The 17740-nt window shown below is 36.5% G+C and overlaps 2 protein-coding genes across 3 annotated transcripts in view; one reads left to right on the top strand and one right to left on the bottom strand.

Moving 5' to 3' along the window:
• CCNA2 (cyclin A2) overlaps positions 1 to 5649 on the top strand; it is a 6211-nt gene extending 562 nt beyond the window's left edge. The window contains exons 2-8 of the mRNA XM_008689483.2: positions 673 to 916; positions 2318 to 2430; positions 2625 to 2848; positions 3510 to 3717; positions 4286 to 4399; positions 4847 to 4980; positions 5329 to 5649. Coding sequence (XP_008687705.2) covers positions 673 to 916; positions 2318 to 2430; positions 2625 to 2848; positions 3510 to 3717; positions 4286 to 4399; positions 4847 to 4980; positions 5329 to 5377 — 1086 coding nt within the window. The 3' untranslated portion in view covers positions 5378 to 5649. The remainder of the gene's footprint in view (positions 1 to 672; positions 917 to 2317; positions 2431 to 2624; positions 2849 to 3509; positions 3718 to 4285; positions 4400 to 4846; positions 4981 to 5328) is intronic.
• Positions 5650 to 6086: 437 nt separating this feature from the next.
• Positions 6087 to 17739, bottom strand: EXOSC9 (exosome component 9). 2 transcript variants are annotated; one of them, XM_008689482.2, is made up of 12 exons: positions 17572 to 17739; positions 17124 to 17218; positions 16287 to 16406; positions 16035 to 16137; positions 15004 to 15141; positions 13353 to 13435; positions 11886 to 12018; positions 10568 to 10656; positions 9813 to 9959; positions 9052 to 9236; positions 6591 to 6669; positions 6087 to 6231 (listed from the first exon to the last, which is right to left on the bottom strand). In XM_008689482.2, the coding sequence occupies exons 1-12, from the start codon at positions 17635 to 17637 to the stop codon at positions 6147 to 6149; spliced, it is 1323 nt and encodes a 440-aa protein (XP_008687704.1). In that variant the 5' UTR covers positions 17638 to 17739; the 3' UTR covers positions 6087 to 6146. The 2 variants fall into 2 exon arrangements, with proteins under 2 accessions (XP_008687704.1, XP_040482218.1); XM_040626284.1 differs by lacking the exon at positions 17124 to 17218 and having other exon boundaries at positions 17572 to 17711.
• Position 17740: the final 1 nt, after the last annotated feature.

Genomic DNA, 17740 nt, shown 5'->3' with positions numbered 1-17740 from the left:
CTTCCGATTTTTTTAAAGGGAGGCCTGGGTCTGGAGTCCCCTTGATCCCTAGTTTTCTGGCCTGTGGGATGCCACTTAACAGCTTCTCTCCCATTGCTCTCTCCGCCAGCGCTGTGTTTTGCTGCTTGTCGGCTCTTTATTGGGGGTATTTTTCGATAGTGAGGTCAAACCCAGCCCTACGAAAGTCCGCCCTTTTCTCGAGCTTTAAACCCTAGGCATTGCCCTAGGATCAGGACCCCCTTCCTGCCTTCCATATGGTTAAGATTACTTCTATTTTAGGAAAGGGTATAAAAAATACTTTGCTTTTAGTAAATTCCGCCATTTTACCGGATTTGCTCTGTTGCTCCACCCTGGGGCGAAAGTGGTGAACCTACACCTCTTTGCCGGCTCTCCTAAACTTGTCATTTTTCAGCCTACCACTCCACTCATCTTGTAGCCCTGATTAGTTTTACATTATTTCACTTAGTGTGATTCTTTCTATAACTTACGTAGAAATGCCTGTAACTAATTTGAACATCACTTTCTTCAGCCACTCAAACTTTACTGCCTGGATTTCGTCCCAGATAGTTTAATTTCCTGAGAGTATTTGGGAGTGAAAGCAGAAACTGAGACCCATAAGGCAAAGAAAGCAAACTCCATTTAATAGGCTCAAAGATATTCATTTCTTTTTAGGTTGCACCTCTTAAGGATCTTCCTATAAATGATGAACATGTCACTGTTCCTCCCTGGAAAGCAAACAGTAAACAGCCTGCATTTACCATTCATGTGGATGAAGCAGAAGAAGAGACTCAGAAGAGGCCAGCTGAATCTAAAAACACAGAGCATGAAAATGTCCTGGCTTTTAATTCAGCTATTACTTTACCTGGACCAAGAAAACCACTGGTACCTCTTGATTATCCAATGGATGGTAGTTTTGGTAAGTTTTAAAGAACATCTGTATTAAATCAATGTAACCATAATTATTAAATAGGCTGAATTAATGATATTTTGCATTTTAAGACATTATCTTACCTGATCCTTATTACATAATGAAACTGATTTAATGTAACAAAGTTTAGAAAGTGTGTGACTTATTTCAGATCTCACAGCTAATACGTTGACCTAGTGACCTATAAATCCTAATTGGGTGCTCCTCCCTTCCCGTATACTGCTGATCAGATCAGTTTAATAGATCTCAAACACTTTGCTTGCTTGGGAGAATAGATTTCAGTTGTACTGATAAAACTCACTCTGTGCATACCACTTCAGGGAGTATTTGAATAGGATACAACTTTCAATATTGTGTATCTAACATCTCTTACGGCTTTAAAATTTTCTGTAAATCTGGTCTGATACCAGAGAGGGACACTGTCCTGTGAGTCAAGAGTTGAATCATGGCTGTTTGCAGTTAACCACCTATAGAATAAAGTAGATGCTGTAAAGACAGCTCTGCCAACGGTCTGTGCAACTGCTTTACCATAGGTCTGTCAAGTCACTGACAACTCATTAAGTTCAATCTCATTTAGGTTTTAGTTCTATTGTGAGAAGTGGCCTGGGAGTAGCAGAAAAATCCTTTGGAAAAAAAGTAGTTTTGTATTTTTATTGAACATTTGTAAAAAGTTTTAACCCCAAAATGAACCTTGAAGTGAAAAGAGTAATGAAATATATTCTTTGCCTCAAAAGGTAATTTAAAATTACAAAACACGAAACACTTGTTGATTGTAGTGCTAATTTGTTTGAACTGCTCATAACAAACCTAATTTTCATTGACACATTAGTCCTCCTTCTAGTTATTGCTACATTGTACTTTGAATTTATCGGACTTTGGGGTCTACAAACTCTCATCGGGTAAATACTACATAATATCACAAAACTTGGATTTTAACTCTGTCTTCATAGGATCACTGTGCCATCTGCTCTTCTTTCTCATGGAATATGAATGATACTTTAACATAATACATCTTCAAATGCACTTTCCTTTTAAAGTGGCCTATCAGTATTTTCTCCTGTTGATTAAAACCAAGTGGTGATGGACATTGGGGGAGGGTATGTGCAATGGTGAGCGCTCAGAATTGTGTAAGACTGAATCACAGACCTGTACCCCTGAAACAAATAATACATTATATGTTAATAAAAATAAATAAATTATTAAAAAAACAAAACCTAGTGGGCAGAGGTACTAAAACCAGAGCGAAATATTCTTTGTACTTTGTCATGAGAAGCCCTTTTTAGTTAGATGAAATGCTTTTGTATGGGACACCTTACAAGGGCAATCAGTTTTGGCTATTAAATGAATTAGAAAATTAAACGATGAACTTATACTTTTATATTCTCCCAGAGTCACCACATACTATGGACATATCAATTGTATTAGAAGATGAAAAGCCATTGAGTGTCAATGAAGTCCCAGACTACCATGAGGACATTCACACATACCTTAGGGAAATGGAGGTAAGAGCTCTTGGAATCCAGTTTTTATATTGTTGTTTATTCATTATGGCAAAACGAAACTGAGAGAATGTTTTTAAGTTCTTTAACTGCTAGTGAATTATTCTAATGTTATGTTTCTAGTATGTACCATCTTTGTTAATGGTAGAATAATCTAATTGCAATTTTAACATTATACTAAGTAACTTTCTCAACAGGTTAAATGTAAGCCTAAAGTGGGTTACATGAAGAAACAGCCAGACATCACTAACAGTATGAGGGCTATCCTTGTGGACTGGTTAGTTGAAGTAGGAGAAGAATATAAACTACAGAATGAGACCCTGCACTTGGCTGTGAACTACATTGATAGGTTCCTTTCATCGATGTCTGTGTTGAGAGGAAAACTTCAGCTTGTGGGCACTGCTGCTATGCTGTTGGCCTCGTAAGTCCAACTTGGTCTGTTGGATTAAAAATGATACCTTTCTGTGTAGGGAAGAAGTGATTTTTAACATTGTGACATTTTAATATATCCACAAGGCAGAAAGCAGTGACTACTTTTAGGGGTAGCAGTATGAAACTGTGTGAAACTAATTTAGGACATTAATTTTCCCAGTTCTAAATTCCAGGGTACCTTCTTGAATGAAGATGGGAGACTGGCTACATTTTAATACACTAGGACTAGATTACCAAGTTTAAAGAGTGTGGTTCCTTCCATCAAAAAGTGCTTTCTGGCATAAAATCATATCTTCTCCCATGGAAATTAAATAAATTAAAAAACTAAAAATGTTTATTTTTCTAAGAATTTCCTAAATTTCCAGTTACTTGGTGAACTCTGACATTGTACCCATCTTGGGAACTCTCTTGCCTCTTATATCCTTTGACTGCATTGGGACAAAATCCCAAGTCCTAGATGCATTTGGGTCTTTTAGTTAGCATTTATCTAGCTCTGCTGGAAATGGTCAAGTATCAGGGGAAACAGGCAATTGGTGGAGTATAGGTTTTGGACTCATTTCATGTATTCTGCTAAAGGGATTTCAGAATTAGATAAACAGCTTGCTTCACTTTTTGGAAGGACTGATTACTTAAAACTTTTTTCATTGTAGAAAGTTTGAAGAAATATACCCCCCAGAAGTAGCAGAGTTTGTGTACATTACAGATGATACCTATACCAAGAAACAGGTCCTGAGAATGGAGCACCTAGTTTTGAAAGTGCTTGCTTTTGACCTAGCTGCACCAACAGTAAATCAGTTTCTTACCCAATACTTTCTGCACCAGCAGTCTGCCAACTGCAAAGTTGAAAGTTTAGCAATGGTAAGTTCTTTTCATTTTGTTGAATGAAGATTCTTAGGTCACACAGTTTAATTATATAGCTGTGGTCAAGGAATTTAGTGTTTCAGGGACAAATTAGTGTTGCAGTATAAAGAGAGCCTACCATTGGCAAAAGGTAACATGAACTGGGAATGTACTAAGAATAGTGGCAGGAGGATGAAGTCTTAGGAAATGGTAGCCAGAAGAGTTGTTTTACAAATTATTAAAAGAGGAAAAGTACAGGATGAGGATAGATAAGGCTATGGGAGTTTTTTTTCTTTGGTTGTCATAGAGCCAGTCTTCTAAATATTTTATTTATTTTAGAGAGCACAGAGGGAGAGTGAGAGGGAGAAGCAGACTCCCCACTGAGCAGGGAGCCCAACGTGGGGCTTGACCCCAGAACCCTGGGATCATGACCTGAGCTGAAGGCAGACGCTTAACTGAGCCACCCAGATGCCCCGCCATAGAGCCAGTCTTAAAGACAGAAAAATATTAGGGCAGAAGGCAAAAATTTGAGGCTTGAATTCTAGAGCTCTTGTGATCATAAAGTATATTTGCTTTTTCATTCCAGTTTTTGGGAGAATTAAGTCTGATAGATGCTGACCCCTACCTGAAGTATCTGCCATCAGTTATTGCTGCAGCGGCTTTTCATTTAGCACTCTACACAGTCACAGGACAGAGCTGGGTATGTATCACCGTGTCCTCACACATCTGCCTTGCAACTTAAAGATTTGTGCCAGATCTGTTAAATAACTGTCCTATACAAGTGTTGCTAATATAGAGGTACCTACCTGGAAAAACTGTTCAAAAAATCCATGCTGTTTAAAGCGTCTTACCTGTTTAGTAACATATGTTTGCTTGTTAGGTAGAAAGCTTCGCTATTACTTGGGTTTGAAAAGTGTGTGTAAAGAATTAGGGCCATAGGACCCACTGCTGGCAGGGAAAGTGGTACAAATTGATCAAAGTCAGCATAATAGATGGAATAATGGCTTGAGAAATCTGGAAGATTTGTTAGTTGGAATTGTTAGTCTTGAAATTTAACAAAACTCAAGTTTAATGCCAATACTGACTCATTGTGTTTAGTGTCTTGCTAAAAATAAAATTCAGTGGTTCTCTACTCCCTTCTCTGCAGCCTGAATCTTTAGTTCAAAAGACTGGATATACCTTGGAAAGTCTTAAGCCTTGTCTCATGGACCTTCACCAGACCTACCTCAGAGCACCACAGCACGCACAACAGTCAATAAGAGAAAAGTACAAAAGTTCAAAGTAAGAATTAACGTGAACAGATATTAGAGAAGCTTGCTTTTCCAGGCTACCACTGGATTGAGATCCTTGACATTTTAACTTTATCAAAGGATTCACAAAACAGGCACAGCCTCCTCTTAGCAGGCCAGGTGTTTTGAGTAGGTTGTATTTATGCTTTACGTCCTGCATTTGAGGGAGAAGAGGGGAGAGGAACGGGGCATGCATGCATGCATATTTTGTGGCCCAATGATTCTATAATCATTAACTCAGTCAGAATAGAAGTAGCATTTCTGAGTTCCTAGTTATATGTATCATTCCATGATCTCCTTTACCCAATGAATATTTACTGAGTTTTTTTCCTACTTACAGGTATCATGGTGTTTCTCTCCTCAACCCACCAGAGACACTAAATGTGTAACAGTGAAAGACTGCCATTGTTTTCTAAGATGTAAATCACTCAAAGTATATGGTGTACAGTTTTTTTGTAAGGTTTTAATTTTACAATCATTTCTGAATAGAGTTATGGTCAAGTACAAATTATGGTATCTATTACTTTTTAAATGGTTTTAATTTGTATATCTTTTGTACATGTAACTATCTTAGATATTTGGCTAATTTTAAGTGGTTTTGTTAAAGTATTAATGATGCCAGCTGTCAGCACAGTAAGAATAAGAACTAATAAATGGATTTGGAAAATTTGTTTGTAAGTCAAATTTGATTTGACTTCATGATATCAGAAAGAATTAATTTGATTTACTATAGAAGGGAACTGGGAAGGCTTCTCCTGAAATGAAAAAATAGTTTTAGGAAAACAGATAAAAGTTTGAGCATTCATTTTTCCTAAGGAACTGGATCAGTTAGGTGACTTGAGCATAATCTAAGCATATCTGGAATAAATCTGTGCTTACTTATCAGTTGTGATGATCCTGAGAATCTTTCAGCCCTTTGTACACACTATGAAAATGTTTTTTCATTCCTCATCAACTTTTCCACTTTACTGAAGTGACAATTATTTAAAACCTGCTAAGTTGTCCAGAAGGTTTTATTTTAAAGCATAATGTAAAAAATTATATAAAGAATCGACTAGATTTTATAATGGATTTGTGAACAGAAAAATACTCAAGTTATTAGCACTGAATAAATATCCTTTTAATAGTTATATACACAAATATACAACTATGTGAGCTTCAATTAGCAGCTCTCTTCTTTTTTCTCTTTTTCACTGGCTTTTTACTTGGTGCTTTTTCTTGTTTTGCACTGATGGTTTGTGTTCTGTGAACAAAATAAATTAACAGTTTACTAACAGTATTAGCACTATAAAGCCGATACGATGGATGGACTTACACCATTTTACTCGTTAAATTTTAGACTACCAAAATAGGAGACTTTTTTTTCCAGGAGAATATATAACATTTGCAAACTAAGAATAAAATGCAGTAACCTTAAAAGGCATCCATACAGTTTTATAGAATTAGGTCCTGTTTTTAAATCTCAGTTTGAAGAAACCACAGAAAGAACAGCTAGATTTCAAATTAAAAAGGGGTGTCTTTGTTTATAGGATAAGATGAGAATAAAACCAGAGAAGTCTTGAGTTATGTGTATACATTTGAAATAAACCAGAAATTTGTTACCTTATTTTCTTTGGGTTCTTGTCTGGTTCTAAAATGATCATTTCTTCTTCTTCACTGTCCGAGAGTACTATCGGGGCATCTTTAAGAAAATGTTAAGGAAACAATATAAATATAATCTCTTGGAAAATTTCTATGTGGATTTATGTCAGCAGTTCTAATATTCTATTTCCATACAAATAGCCCCAGCTACTCTGAGTAGAGGCTTACAGAACTACTTGTTCTTTCCTTCCCTGAAGTAAAACTCCTTGGAGCTCTGAAAAATAACACACTTTATTTCCTTAAAATTCTGTAATTATATGATCATTTTGTACATGTCATAATGGGGGGAAAGTCTATATAACTTCTATTATAAACAACACTGGAAGGAAAATACCTAGAAGCAGAATTATTGGGTCAAAAGGTACATAACATTCTAAAAAATATTTTGCTAAATCCACCCAAAATGCTGTTACAATTTATATGAAAAACTCATTTTCCTATGCACCCTTGCCAATTTTTTTTTTCTTAAGATTTTTGTTGATTTGAGAGGGAGAGAAAGAGCACAGGCGGGGGAGGATCAGAGGGAGAGGGACAAGCAGACTCCACACTAAGCATGGAGCCCAAACCGGGGCTTGTTCTCACAACCCTGAGATCATGACCTGAGCAAAAATCAAGGGTCAGACGCTTAACCTCAACCACCCAGGAGTCGTAATTTTTAATACTATCTGATACAGTACTTAGAAAACATCCCTTTTTGCTTTGAATTTATTTCCTTTATTACTACTAGGGTTGAAATATGTTACCAGCCATTTGTTTTTGAGAGTTACTTTGTATCTTTGGCCAGTTTTTCTCCTGAGCCTTAGTTAATAATGTATATAAAATGTGAATTAACCCTTTTCCCAGTTGGCATATCAATCTTTGAGCTTTCAGTTAGTTTTCTCCTTGTGTTCATATGCTTTAGAAAGGCTTTACCTGCTTTATCCTCCCAATTATCTTAGGTCCACTTTCATTATTCAGTTGAAAATATTACTCTTCAAAGCAGTAACTGAATGTTTAGCTATTAATCTTCCTAATCTTAGAAAAACATTTCACAAATATATAAAGAGGCATATGCAAAGATGCTTTACTGTAGCACTGTAACAGAAAATGATAACATTTATCAATAAGGGAATATTATTAAGCTAACCTAGTTATTGTCAAAGCCAGAATTCTGTGCAGCATTTAAAAATGTGGCTGATTGGGGCGCCTGGGTGGCACAGCGGTTAAGCGTCTGCCTTCGGCTCAGGGCGTGATCCCGGCGTTATGGGATCGAGCCCCACATCAGGCTCCTCCGCTATGAGCCTGCTTCTTCCTCTCCCACTCGCCCTACTTGTGTTCCCTCTCTCGCTGGCTGTCTCTATCTCTGTCGAATAAATAAATAAAATCTTTAAAAAAAAAATGTGGCTGATGAAATGAAAAAATTCTAAAGATTCATTCACAGTCCCTGTGTTCAAGCAGCTTATATTGGTGTAAATATATAGTAAATAAATACATGGAACAAGGTCTGGAAGAATAATACCAAACAGAAGTAACCACTACAAAAGCTGAATAAGGCTCCCAATCAATGAGGATTTTTTTTTTTTCCTTACAAAAAAAGCCCCAGCAGGCTCTCAGTAATGTTTACAGGTAATTAATTTCATTCCTTGAAGGTTGGCAGGTATGTACATTATACATACCTAAACTGTAAGGCCTTCACTATTTTTTTCAGCCAGATTTAGTAAATACACCCTTTAGTTCTCTGCCAGCCTATTTGCTACATCCATCCTTGTATGATTTGGGTCTGAAAAGCCCAATTCCTGATTATTATGGGCCAAGCAAGAATCTGGTTTTCCGAAGAGTAAAAATATACACAGGTTAAAAACAATTTTCTCCAGTTCTACAGCTTTCAGAATGCAAAGAACATCTAGGACTACCATTATTCCAGGTGATTCTAGAGTTCTGTAAGTTTTAATACTGCTCTACTATTAACAGTCATATATAGCTATGTAATTTTCTATTAACTAAAATTAAAATTTAGAATTCAGTTCTGTCACAAACCACATTTCAAATGCTCAATATCTGCATGTGGCTAGTGCCTATTATATTTATTGAACAGTGTACATACGGAACATTTCTAACATTATAGTTCCATCTGGACAGCTCTAATGTTATGATATGATATGGCTTTTTATGTTTGAGTCATAGAAACTACAAAGAAAAAACAGCGTGCAGGAATGAACTTTTTAAGAAACTCATCCCTTTAAAACTGGCCCACGTATACATATAAAAAAAACAACAGCAACAACACATTTTTAACTAAAAATGTCAGTACATACAACAGAGTACCACTACTCCACAAAGCACATTCTTTTAGAAAATAAGATCCCTAAAACAGGAAGGTATATATGTTATGTGTATATGAGATACATAATTACATAAAAGCTATAAATAAAGCGCTACCTACCTTGGCTTCCAATATTGGAGACTTCTACTCCAGTGTCCATTTTCAGACTATCAAGAATGATAGCTTCATCAGTGCCATCTTCATCCTCCTCTTCCTTCTCAGAGTCTTCAAGATCACCCCAGGAGTTTTCTATTCCCTCTCCAATTTGGGCAGTTCCAGGAGTCCAAAGCACGGGATTAGAAACACTTGACAAGTTAAGAGAACTATGAATAACAAAAATACCGCTATTTGATGCAGTGTTGAAAAAGAGGAGAGTAAAAGTTTTAAGACTCAAGTGTGCATCAAGTTTGTGCAAAAAACTTTCACTAATAGCTACACTATGGGTGGCTGAGCAAGAAGAAAGAAACAAAAACTGTAACTCAGGTTAAGATTTTATGGAAACGATGCTGAGAAATACCGAGACATGCTGGCTCAACAGTTGCCGTAATAAATATAGCAAATGGAGGAATAAATAATTTCCAAGAACAATGTGTAATAGTACATAAAGTGCTTGACTGAGATTAAGGAACAATTATCCAAAGAAAAATAAAATGCTGTACATTGGCTAATAAGAGAAAATTTTCGGTTTTTGTAGGATAGCTGAAGAGGTGGGTGTTCTATCAAAGACTTAAGACTAATCACTGTCTTGTATCTTAAATGTTTTCTCTAACAAAGCAGTGTTTCAGAAAATAAACTTCAGTATGTACACCCTTCACATATACCTAATAATCCCAAGTGTTATGAATCATGTTGTTACTGAAAAAACCATCCAATAAAGATACACTTCTGAAGGAGGTTCAGCTTCAGCAATAATTTCTTCTGCTTTCTCTTCGACATCGGAGGTATCAATAGGGGCCTTTTCCATTTTAAATGCTGTGATTCTTTGACTTGCTATAGACTCTGCAAAGCCAAATTTTCCACCTTCTTTCCTGTGTGGGTTTTTTATTGGGGGTGGGGAGGGGTGGAGGAGGGGGAATGATAGATGGAAGAGAAAACAGGAAGGGAAAAGTTAACCATTTTATCCTTTTGATGGAGGGGAAACTGGAAGAAAAGCTATCTGACTAAACCTCATTTATTATGCTTATCAAGAGAAATAAAAAGTTACTATAATTAATTTATTGAACCACATGCCAGGCAAGTGCTAAGTGCTTTAAGTATATTATTCTCTAATCCTCAAACCAACCCTACCAAGTAGGTATTACCTCCCACATTACAGAAGACACTGAAGTGCTGGGTTATAGAAGAAGCAGAGAACCAACCCCAGTTTGTGTTCCTTCTGTTAATCTGAGCTACTAGATTCTTTTTTCTAAAGAAAATGTTAATTTTTTAAAAGAAAAATATTACGTGGCTTCTCAATACAGATTATATTTAAATTGGAATACAATATAACACTTCTGTATATTCAACTTAGATTAACAGATAAGGAAAAATGGGAGTGTGAAAATTACGCGGGTACTCTTGTGCAAGAAAGGTCCTTAACAGAAAAATCTGTTAAAAATAAAAAGACCATTTAGTTCTAAAAAAAAATTAAACTTACCTTACTTTCTGGTCGTTCTCCAAAGCCTTCTGTATTAGCTCTGTAATTTCCAATACTTTCACACCAGCTATTTTACTACATCTTAAAACCTATTTATAAAAGTACATTGTTATTTAAAGACAACAAACCACGCAGCTCTCTCTAACAAAACTATAAACATAAGAATAGTTTTTCTACCTTTAAAATATAAGCTTGACCATTTCAAATATGAAAATACAATGTAAACACAAATTAATGCAAAATGTGAGACTTGTTTTAAAATATCTGAAGGATTACACGTTAGGAAAACAGACTCAAAAACCTCTGACAGCGTAAAAGATACCACTGAAAAGGCCACAGACATATGTTATATACTCAGGGATGCACTAACTACCTTTCAATGTGAGTGATCCAAAGCATTAGATCAAGACATGGCTGCAGTATCCCCTGGGAAATAAGCAAAGATTCCCAGGCCTCAGGGACCTAATAGATCAGAATCTCTGGAAACAGGGATCTGGTAATGGTCATGATACCGGTAACAGAAACTCACACAGCACACTTAATATATGCTACACAGTGCAATACACCCATTGTTTATCCTTACATTCCTTAACAAGTGTCGACAGTACCTTTAATAAAGTTAATAAAGAAGGTCAGTTAGTGTAAGGCAGAACTGGAATTCCAACTAAAGCAGCCTCTGTGCCCCACCTGTGCTATATGCTATATGCCAATCTATTTTCTAGAAGCCTTCATGTGAATCTGATATGTAGCTGGATTTGAGAACTACTGCTTATTGAACCTAACTTCTGAGAGTACCTATTTCTACCTTTTTGACACTTTTTTTTTGCATGTGTGAATAGGTAGATGAATCTCTTTTCTCATGGGAAAGAAAATAAGTGTTCCTCTATGTAGAAGGGTTAGACCCTGAGGGCAATACATGGGAGCAGCAAATAGAAAGGATATCTTGTAGCCACCAGTCAACAGAATGTAATAATATTGAAACCAGATTCTAACATATCTTAGATTCAATCATGGAAAATATCCTTGAGGGGTGCCTGGGTGGCTCAGTCGTTAAGCGTCTGCCTTCGGCTCAGGGCATGATCCCAGGGTCCTGGGATCGGGCCCCGCATCAGGCTCCCTGCTCCGCTGGGAAGCCTGCTTCTGCCTCTCCCACTCCCCCTACTTGTATTCCCTCTCTCGCTGGCTGTCTCTCTCTCAAATAAATAAAATCTTAAAAAAAAAAAAGAAAATATCCTTGATAGCTTTTAGTTAAAAAACAGGAAAAAGCTTCTAAAAAGAAGAGACCTATTCTTAATAGAACATTAATCAGAGCACTAACTTGATCTTTCAGCAGCATTATCCCACCACTGGACTGGATAGTACAAATCTCTCGATGCTTGTTCATAGCAATCACCAGCAGGCCATCCATTACACGTTCTTCTCGTTCATTGGGATCCACCAATAAATATGTACTGAAATGAATGTTAAATGGACCTGAGCAAATCTGAGGTTGAATGATTGTCAATTTTAAGATACCATTTTTAAAAGATAGCATTAATAAAGTCAACACAGTGAAGGTCTGAGCCTGTGGATGAGTCACTTTAATGGGAAAACAGATAAGAATCATTGTTTTCATGGACAAAATAAATGCTAAGGGGATATCACTAGCTATTACAGTAAAATCTCTTAAGTTATATTGGTTTTCTTTAAATAATATGTAATCTAAACCAAAAGCTACCACTTTGGTTAAATGACTTGTTGCTCATTAATAAAAACTTAGATAACATTAATTTGTTAATTTTAAATGTCCCCTAGTGTGTCCTAGATTCTGAAGTTCTTTTAGGTTCTGCTAATGGTTCATTAATACTATTTTTGCACTGTCCAATGGTGGCCTCTCGTCACATGTGGCTATTGAGCCTCTGAAATGCGGCTAGTCCAAATTGAGATGTACATGAGTGAAAAATACCAGATTTCAAAGATTTAGTAGAAAGAAAGGAATGCAAAATATCTCGTGAATAATTTTAATACCACATATTAAGATAATGTTACATGTAAGATAAAATATTTACCAAAATCAATTTTCCCTGTTTCTTTTTACTTTTAATGAGGCTACTGGAAAATTTTAAATTACATATATGGCTCATGTTGTATTTCTACTGGACAGTGCTGGTCTATTTCCCACTAATGAAATTCTACACTACAATGACTAAAAGTTGAAAGAGTCCCTAGTTTTTATTCATAAAGCTGTTAAAATATTTATATCTCCCTTTGTTTCTGAAGAGATTTAAGGCCCAAGTTTTCATTTAAAGGCACCATTACATGGACCTAAGACTCCAGTTTTTCTGTTGTAGGAAGAATTAAGTGAATTGTGAAGAAACTACTAGAGAGCTGAAGAAAACTAAATTTATCCTATTTGTGAACCTTTCCCCTTTGTGACTTGCTTCTCTAACATGCTCCAAAGTCCTATCTTCCATTAATCCACAGTAATTCCCACCCTACTTTCCCAAATTAGAGCCTAGCACACAACTCTATTAAACACCTGTACATCTCTAGCACCACCAGGGTACAGTATATTTTAAGAATCCTGTGAAAAGTGTTGTGAAGTCTCTTCATTACAGAAGAATTTGTCACTTCTATTGAGAAAGCTTTCTGCCAACTAATGCTCTTACAAAGAAAGAAAGAAAAAAAAGCATAAGGTGCTTTAATATTAGAGGAGGTGTTTATTCATCTGTCCACAGCACATTTGAACAGAACAAAAAAGTTCCTAGCTCCATGTACAATTTCAGCCCATGACAAGGAAACCTACCCTTGCTGGAAGAAGGCAAAACTGACACAAATGGGCATGTGGTGGATGCTTAACGGTACAGGATCTCGCTCTTCAGGTGTATACTGTTTGAAAATAAAAGCTTCAATAATTAGTCACTAAATTATAAACATAAAAAAAAATCTTGCACATCAAATATTAAACTAAAAAATCTAATTCCTTTAATCATCAGTTGAGTACCTAAATTAACTCTTTCACAATTACCTATTTGACTTCGCCACTCGTGTTTCTTAAAACTTTATGCATATGTCAAAAAGCTTTACTGGGGTATAAGTACCATAAAATCCATTCATCGTAAGTATATATCTACTCACTTTGTACTAAATTTATAATTATGTAACTATCACCACAATCCAGTTTTCTGACCTTTCCAATACCCCCCCAAATCTCCTTGAGCCTATTTGCAGTCACTTCTCACTCCCACTCCCAGCCCCAAGCATTTCATGTAAGTGGAATCAAACAATTTTGTCTTTTGCGTCTGCTTCCTTTGAAGCTAGCAAGTTTTTTCATCCATCTTGCAGTATGTATCACTAGTTCGGTCCTTTTTACTGCTGAATAGTATTCCACCATATGGATATACCACCATTTGTTTTTCCACTTACCAAATGATGAACATTTGGATTGTTTCCAGTTTGGGGCTATTATGAATAATGCTGCCATTCAACATTCATATGAAAGTCTTTGACTGAAAATATACTACCATTTCTCCTGAACAGTTTCCTAGGCATGGAACTGCGGGGCTGTATAAGTTGACACTTAACTTTTTAAGAAACTGCCAAACTTTTCCAATGTGGCTATACCATTCTACGTTACCACTAGCAATAACTCTACAATATTTTTAAATTGATCTCTCACTCTCTCTCTTACTTCCTTATACCAATTCCCTTCTCTACAGGAACATGTCTATTGTTAATAAACCTTTGTCTCTACCTCTAAGTCTTTAGAGTCTAGTCTAATGCCTAAAAGCAGCACATGAAGGACTGCTCAGAAATGTGGGCATCTGATGTTTCCTGTCACAACTTTAAGACACAAACTATCTACAGTGTACTTTCATTATTCCAGCAAGAATTCATATAAATTGAAGATGACATACTTAGCACAAGAGAAAGGCAACGTAAACAGTACATATCAACAGTTTTCAAAATGTGGCCCTTCCACTGGCAGCATCAGTATCACCTCGAAACTCAGAAGTACAAATTTTAGGTTCCACTGCTACCCTACTCTGAGGGTGGCGCCTAGCAATATGTCTTAATAAGCCTACCAGTTGTTTCTGAAGGACTTTTGCCAGACAGTAAGCACAAGTATCTCAATGTCCTGAGAACCATGTATTTCTCACACATGTGGCTCCTAAACATAAGCCAACTGCTTCATCTAACGCTCAATCCCAAGACAAAGTCATCTAGTTTTATCCTAGAAAAGCAAGATAGGCTTTTACTGACAGACACTTTAATATAAGAGATTTAACAGATTTCAAGGACAATTTTGACCACATATCATGCTTGCCTTATCAACAAATTTTAGAACATACTTAATCACCATATACAATAAGAACTCACTAACAACAAGTTGCCTGAACATCAAGGATATTCCTTCATTCATAGGGAGAAGCCTGGCTCGAATCATGGGAGCTTACCAGCGTTACTTCATCTCCTTGGACAGAGACATCAGGTCTTCGGAAGTGACACAAGGCTACAATTGCAGCAATGCTGGCGGCATCAATAATATTCCCATCATGATTTAATAAATGTAGGTCCACACGTATTTGCCAAACCTGAATGTGAATTTAAAACAAAAATAAACCATTGGCTACTCATAAGGAAAGTAACACTGCTTGCAAATTTTTCTCTTGCAGTTAAAATATGCAGTTACTCCTTCTATTCTATTAGTAAAAATGTATTAAGAGAAATGTTAAGCCAGGCCAACATCTGAAGTACCAATAGCTCACTTTTCTGAGTCATCTGACCACAGTAATATATACACTCTAAATAAATAGAACCATTGCACAATTAATACTAAGATTTTCCCAATCCTAAATATATTTTTATTGTCTCCTAACTCAAAAACCTCAAACTCTTAGGTTTTACTTGACAATATTATAATGACCCTACAAGTAATCCAAATAGGAAGTATCATTTTCAAGGATATAATGTGGAAAGTGACTTCTCTGGAGTCAAAAAGATAGTCAAAATACCCTAATCAAGTGTAAAGTTCTAAAACATTATCATGTAGCACAATTTATTAGAGTAACATTTCCAGTGTCAGTCTACCACTGACTCCCTATGTAGCCCTGTATAAGTCAATAAACCTACACAAAAGAAGGATTTAATCTGTTCTTCAGTTCTTCATTCATAAAAAAGGAACATATTACCTGCTTCTATCAACTCACTTAAAGAAGAGAATAAAACCGAATATACGAAAAACCACAAGTTCTCTGAATAAGACATTTTTATACACATCCAAGTTGATACTTCCACCAATGTTTATTGTCCCTTCAGAGAGAGAGAGATGGCAAAGTTCTACGGGTAGCACTCAGGAACATTTGAAGTGAAGTGAATCAGTATAAAACTGAATTAACGGAAGCTCTGAGAATAAAAGTACAGATATAGGAATCCATTAATCAACAATACTCAACCTAAGAGTAAGAATTTTGGGCATATTCCCCACCTTTTCACCAGCAACAACACAGAGAGATTCAGTGTCTATACACTTCGAATTTCTTAGACATCTTTCCAAGAGTCGATTCAACTTCACCAAGAGATCTGACTGCCTATGAAAATAGGAATGGGCTAATGTCATGAAATATAACACCAGGCATTAAAACAATAGCTCACTGCTGTTATCTTCTCTTTTAGCCTCATTAAGCGGCTAAAAAGCAGCTTTAAAAATTAAAAAAAAAAAAAAAAAAGATTTAAATACCTGCCAGGTTCAAAAGCTGGGGCAGCCATCTGAGAGAGTTCAAGGTTAAAAAAAAGAATACCTTCTGTTGCCCTATTGAGCTTTGGAGAAACAAGTTCACAGGAAACCTGTCCAAGAACTCTGCAAAATAAATACAAATCTGTTAACTAAATATATCTCCTTTCCAATTAAAAATTAATCTCAAACAGGTACCAATTAAGTTTCACTCTTACTCTGAGTAACAACATACTCAGTATGACATATCAATTAGAGGCTGAAATTACATATAAAGTATAGGATATATATAGAAATAAAACACATATTGGCATACACAAAAAGATGACAAGAAAAAACATCTCTTATTACAATACTGACTATTCCACAGATTTTTTTACAAATCAATGATCTTTACTTCTCTTTTCTAAAACAAATATTTATTGACACAAGATGGCATGAAAACTTGCGATTTCTTAGTTTTCATATGGGCACAGCTGGCCAACATTATCTGAACAATATTCTCACAGCTTCCAAAAGAATATTAAAAACCTAATTCTCATGTCTGGAAAATAAGAAAAGTAGGCCTACTTAATGGGAAGTGCAGAAAACAAATTCAGGGGAATTACTGCTGGCTGTATATACGACTTAAAGAGATTAGAAAACTATGTGATACTCATGTGATGAAAAATGTATTTATGGTTAAAAATCAAAAACTCTTGCATTAAAGAAGATATACTTATTTTGGCAGCAAAACAAAGAAGTCTGTCCACACTTCTTAGCTGCTTTGTAAACAACTGAGTCGATAAGGTTCTTTTAAACTTCTCCCTATTGAGCTTTTATCTAATTTGAATCCTTTGTTACCTTGTTTTCCCAAGTTCCACAATACAGCACCCATAATCTGTTCCAAATGAGATCTTGATGTTCCTATAATCATAGGTTTGTCTGCCATCCAGCCGCTGTAAGCATAACATTCATTCGTTTATTCCTTCAACAAATATTTATTAAGCAGCTACTCTACGCCAGGGCTAAACACTTGGGAGATAGGTGGATGCCTAATCACTCCCCATAGGAAAGTGGAAACTAGGTGCCCGAGCACTACTAGTCGCTGGTGTGACTCCAGCTTTGAACCCAACTGGAGCCAAAAAAAAAAAAAAAAAAAAGCTTGAGGGATTGGGGGAACGCACCGGCGGTTCCCTCCAGGGGCTCCGTGGGCCTGCGAGGGACAGCTCTGTGCGTCCAAGACGGAAGGCTGTGAGCGGCGGTGCGACCAGAGCGCCCACGCACCGCGAAGTTCCCCGGGACCATTTACCTTCTTCTCTTCGATGGCGCGGAGTAGGAAACGGCGCTCGCAGTTTGAAAGTGGTGTCTCCTTCATGCTGCAGGACCACAATACACAGTAGCACCGGAATCCGCTAGGAAAAGTGAACTAGGTCCCCTTCACGCGTTCTCCGCTCGCTCTGACGCGCAGGAAATTTACG

The sequence above is a fragment of the Ursus maritimus genome, unplaced genomic scaffold, assembly GCF_017311325.1.
Source record: "Ursus maritimus isolate PB19 unplaced genomic scaffold, ASM1731132v1 scaffold_11, whole genome shotgun sequence".
Classification (NCBI taxonomy): domain Eukaryota; kingdom Metazoa; phylum Chordata; class Mammalia; order Carnivora; family Ursidae; genus Ursus; species Ursus maritimus.
Note: the sequence above shows the minus strand (reverse complement) of the source record. Positions and strands in the feature narration are given on the sequence as shown.

Excerpts from the sequence above, each read along its gene's own strand:
- EXOSC9 (XM_008689482.2), bottom strand. The coding sequence starts at position 17,637 with ATGAAGGAGACACCACTTTCAAACTGCGAGCGCCGTTTCCTACTCCGC. Across the intron at positions 13,436-15,003 it reads AAGGAGATGAAGTAACGCTG|TATACACCTGAAGAGCGAGA; the intron begins GTAAGCTCCCAT and ends ATTTTCAAACAG. Across the intron at positions 6,670-9,051 it reads CTCCAATATTGGAAGCCAAG|ATGCCCCGATAGTACTCTCG; the intron begins GTAGGTAGCGCT and ends ATTTTCTTAAAG.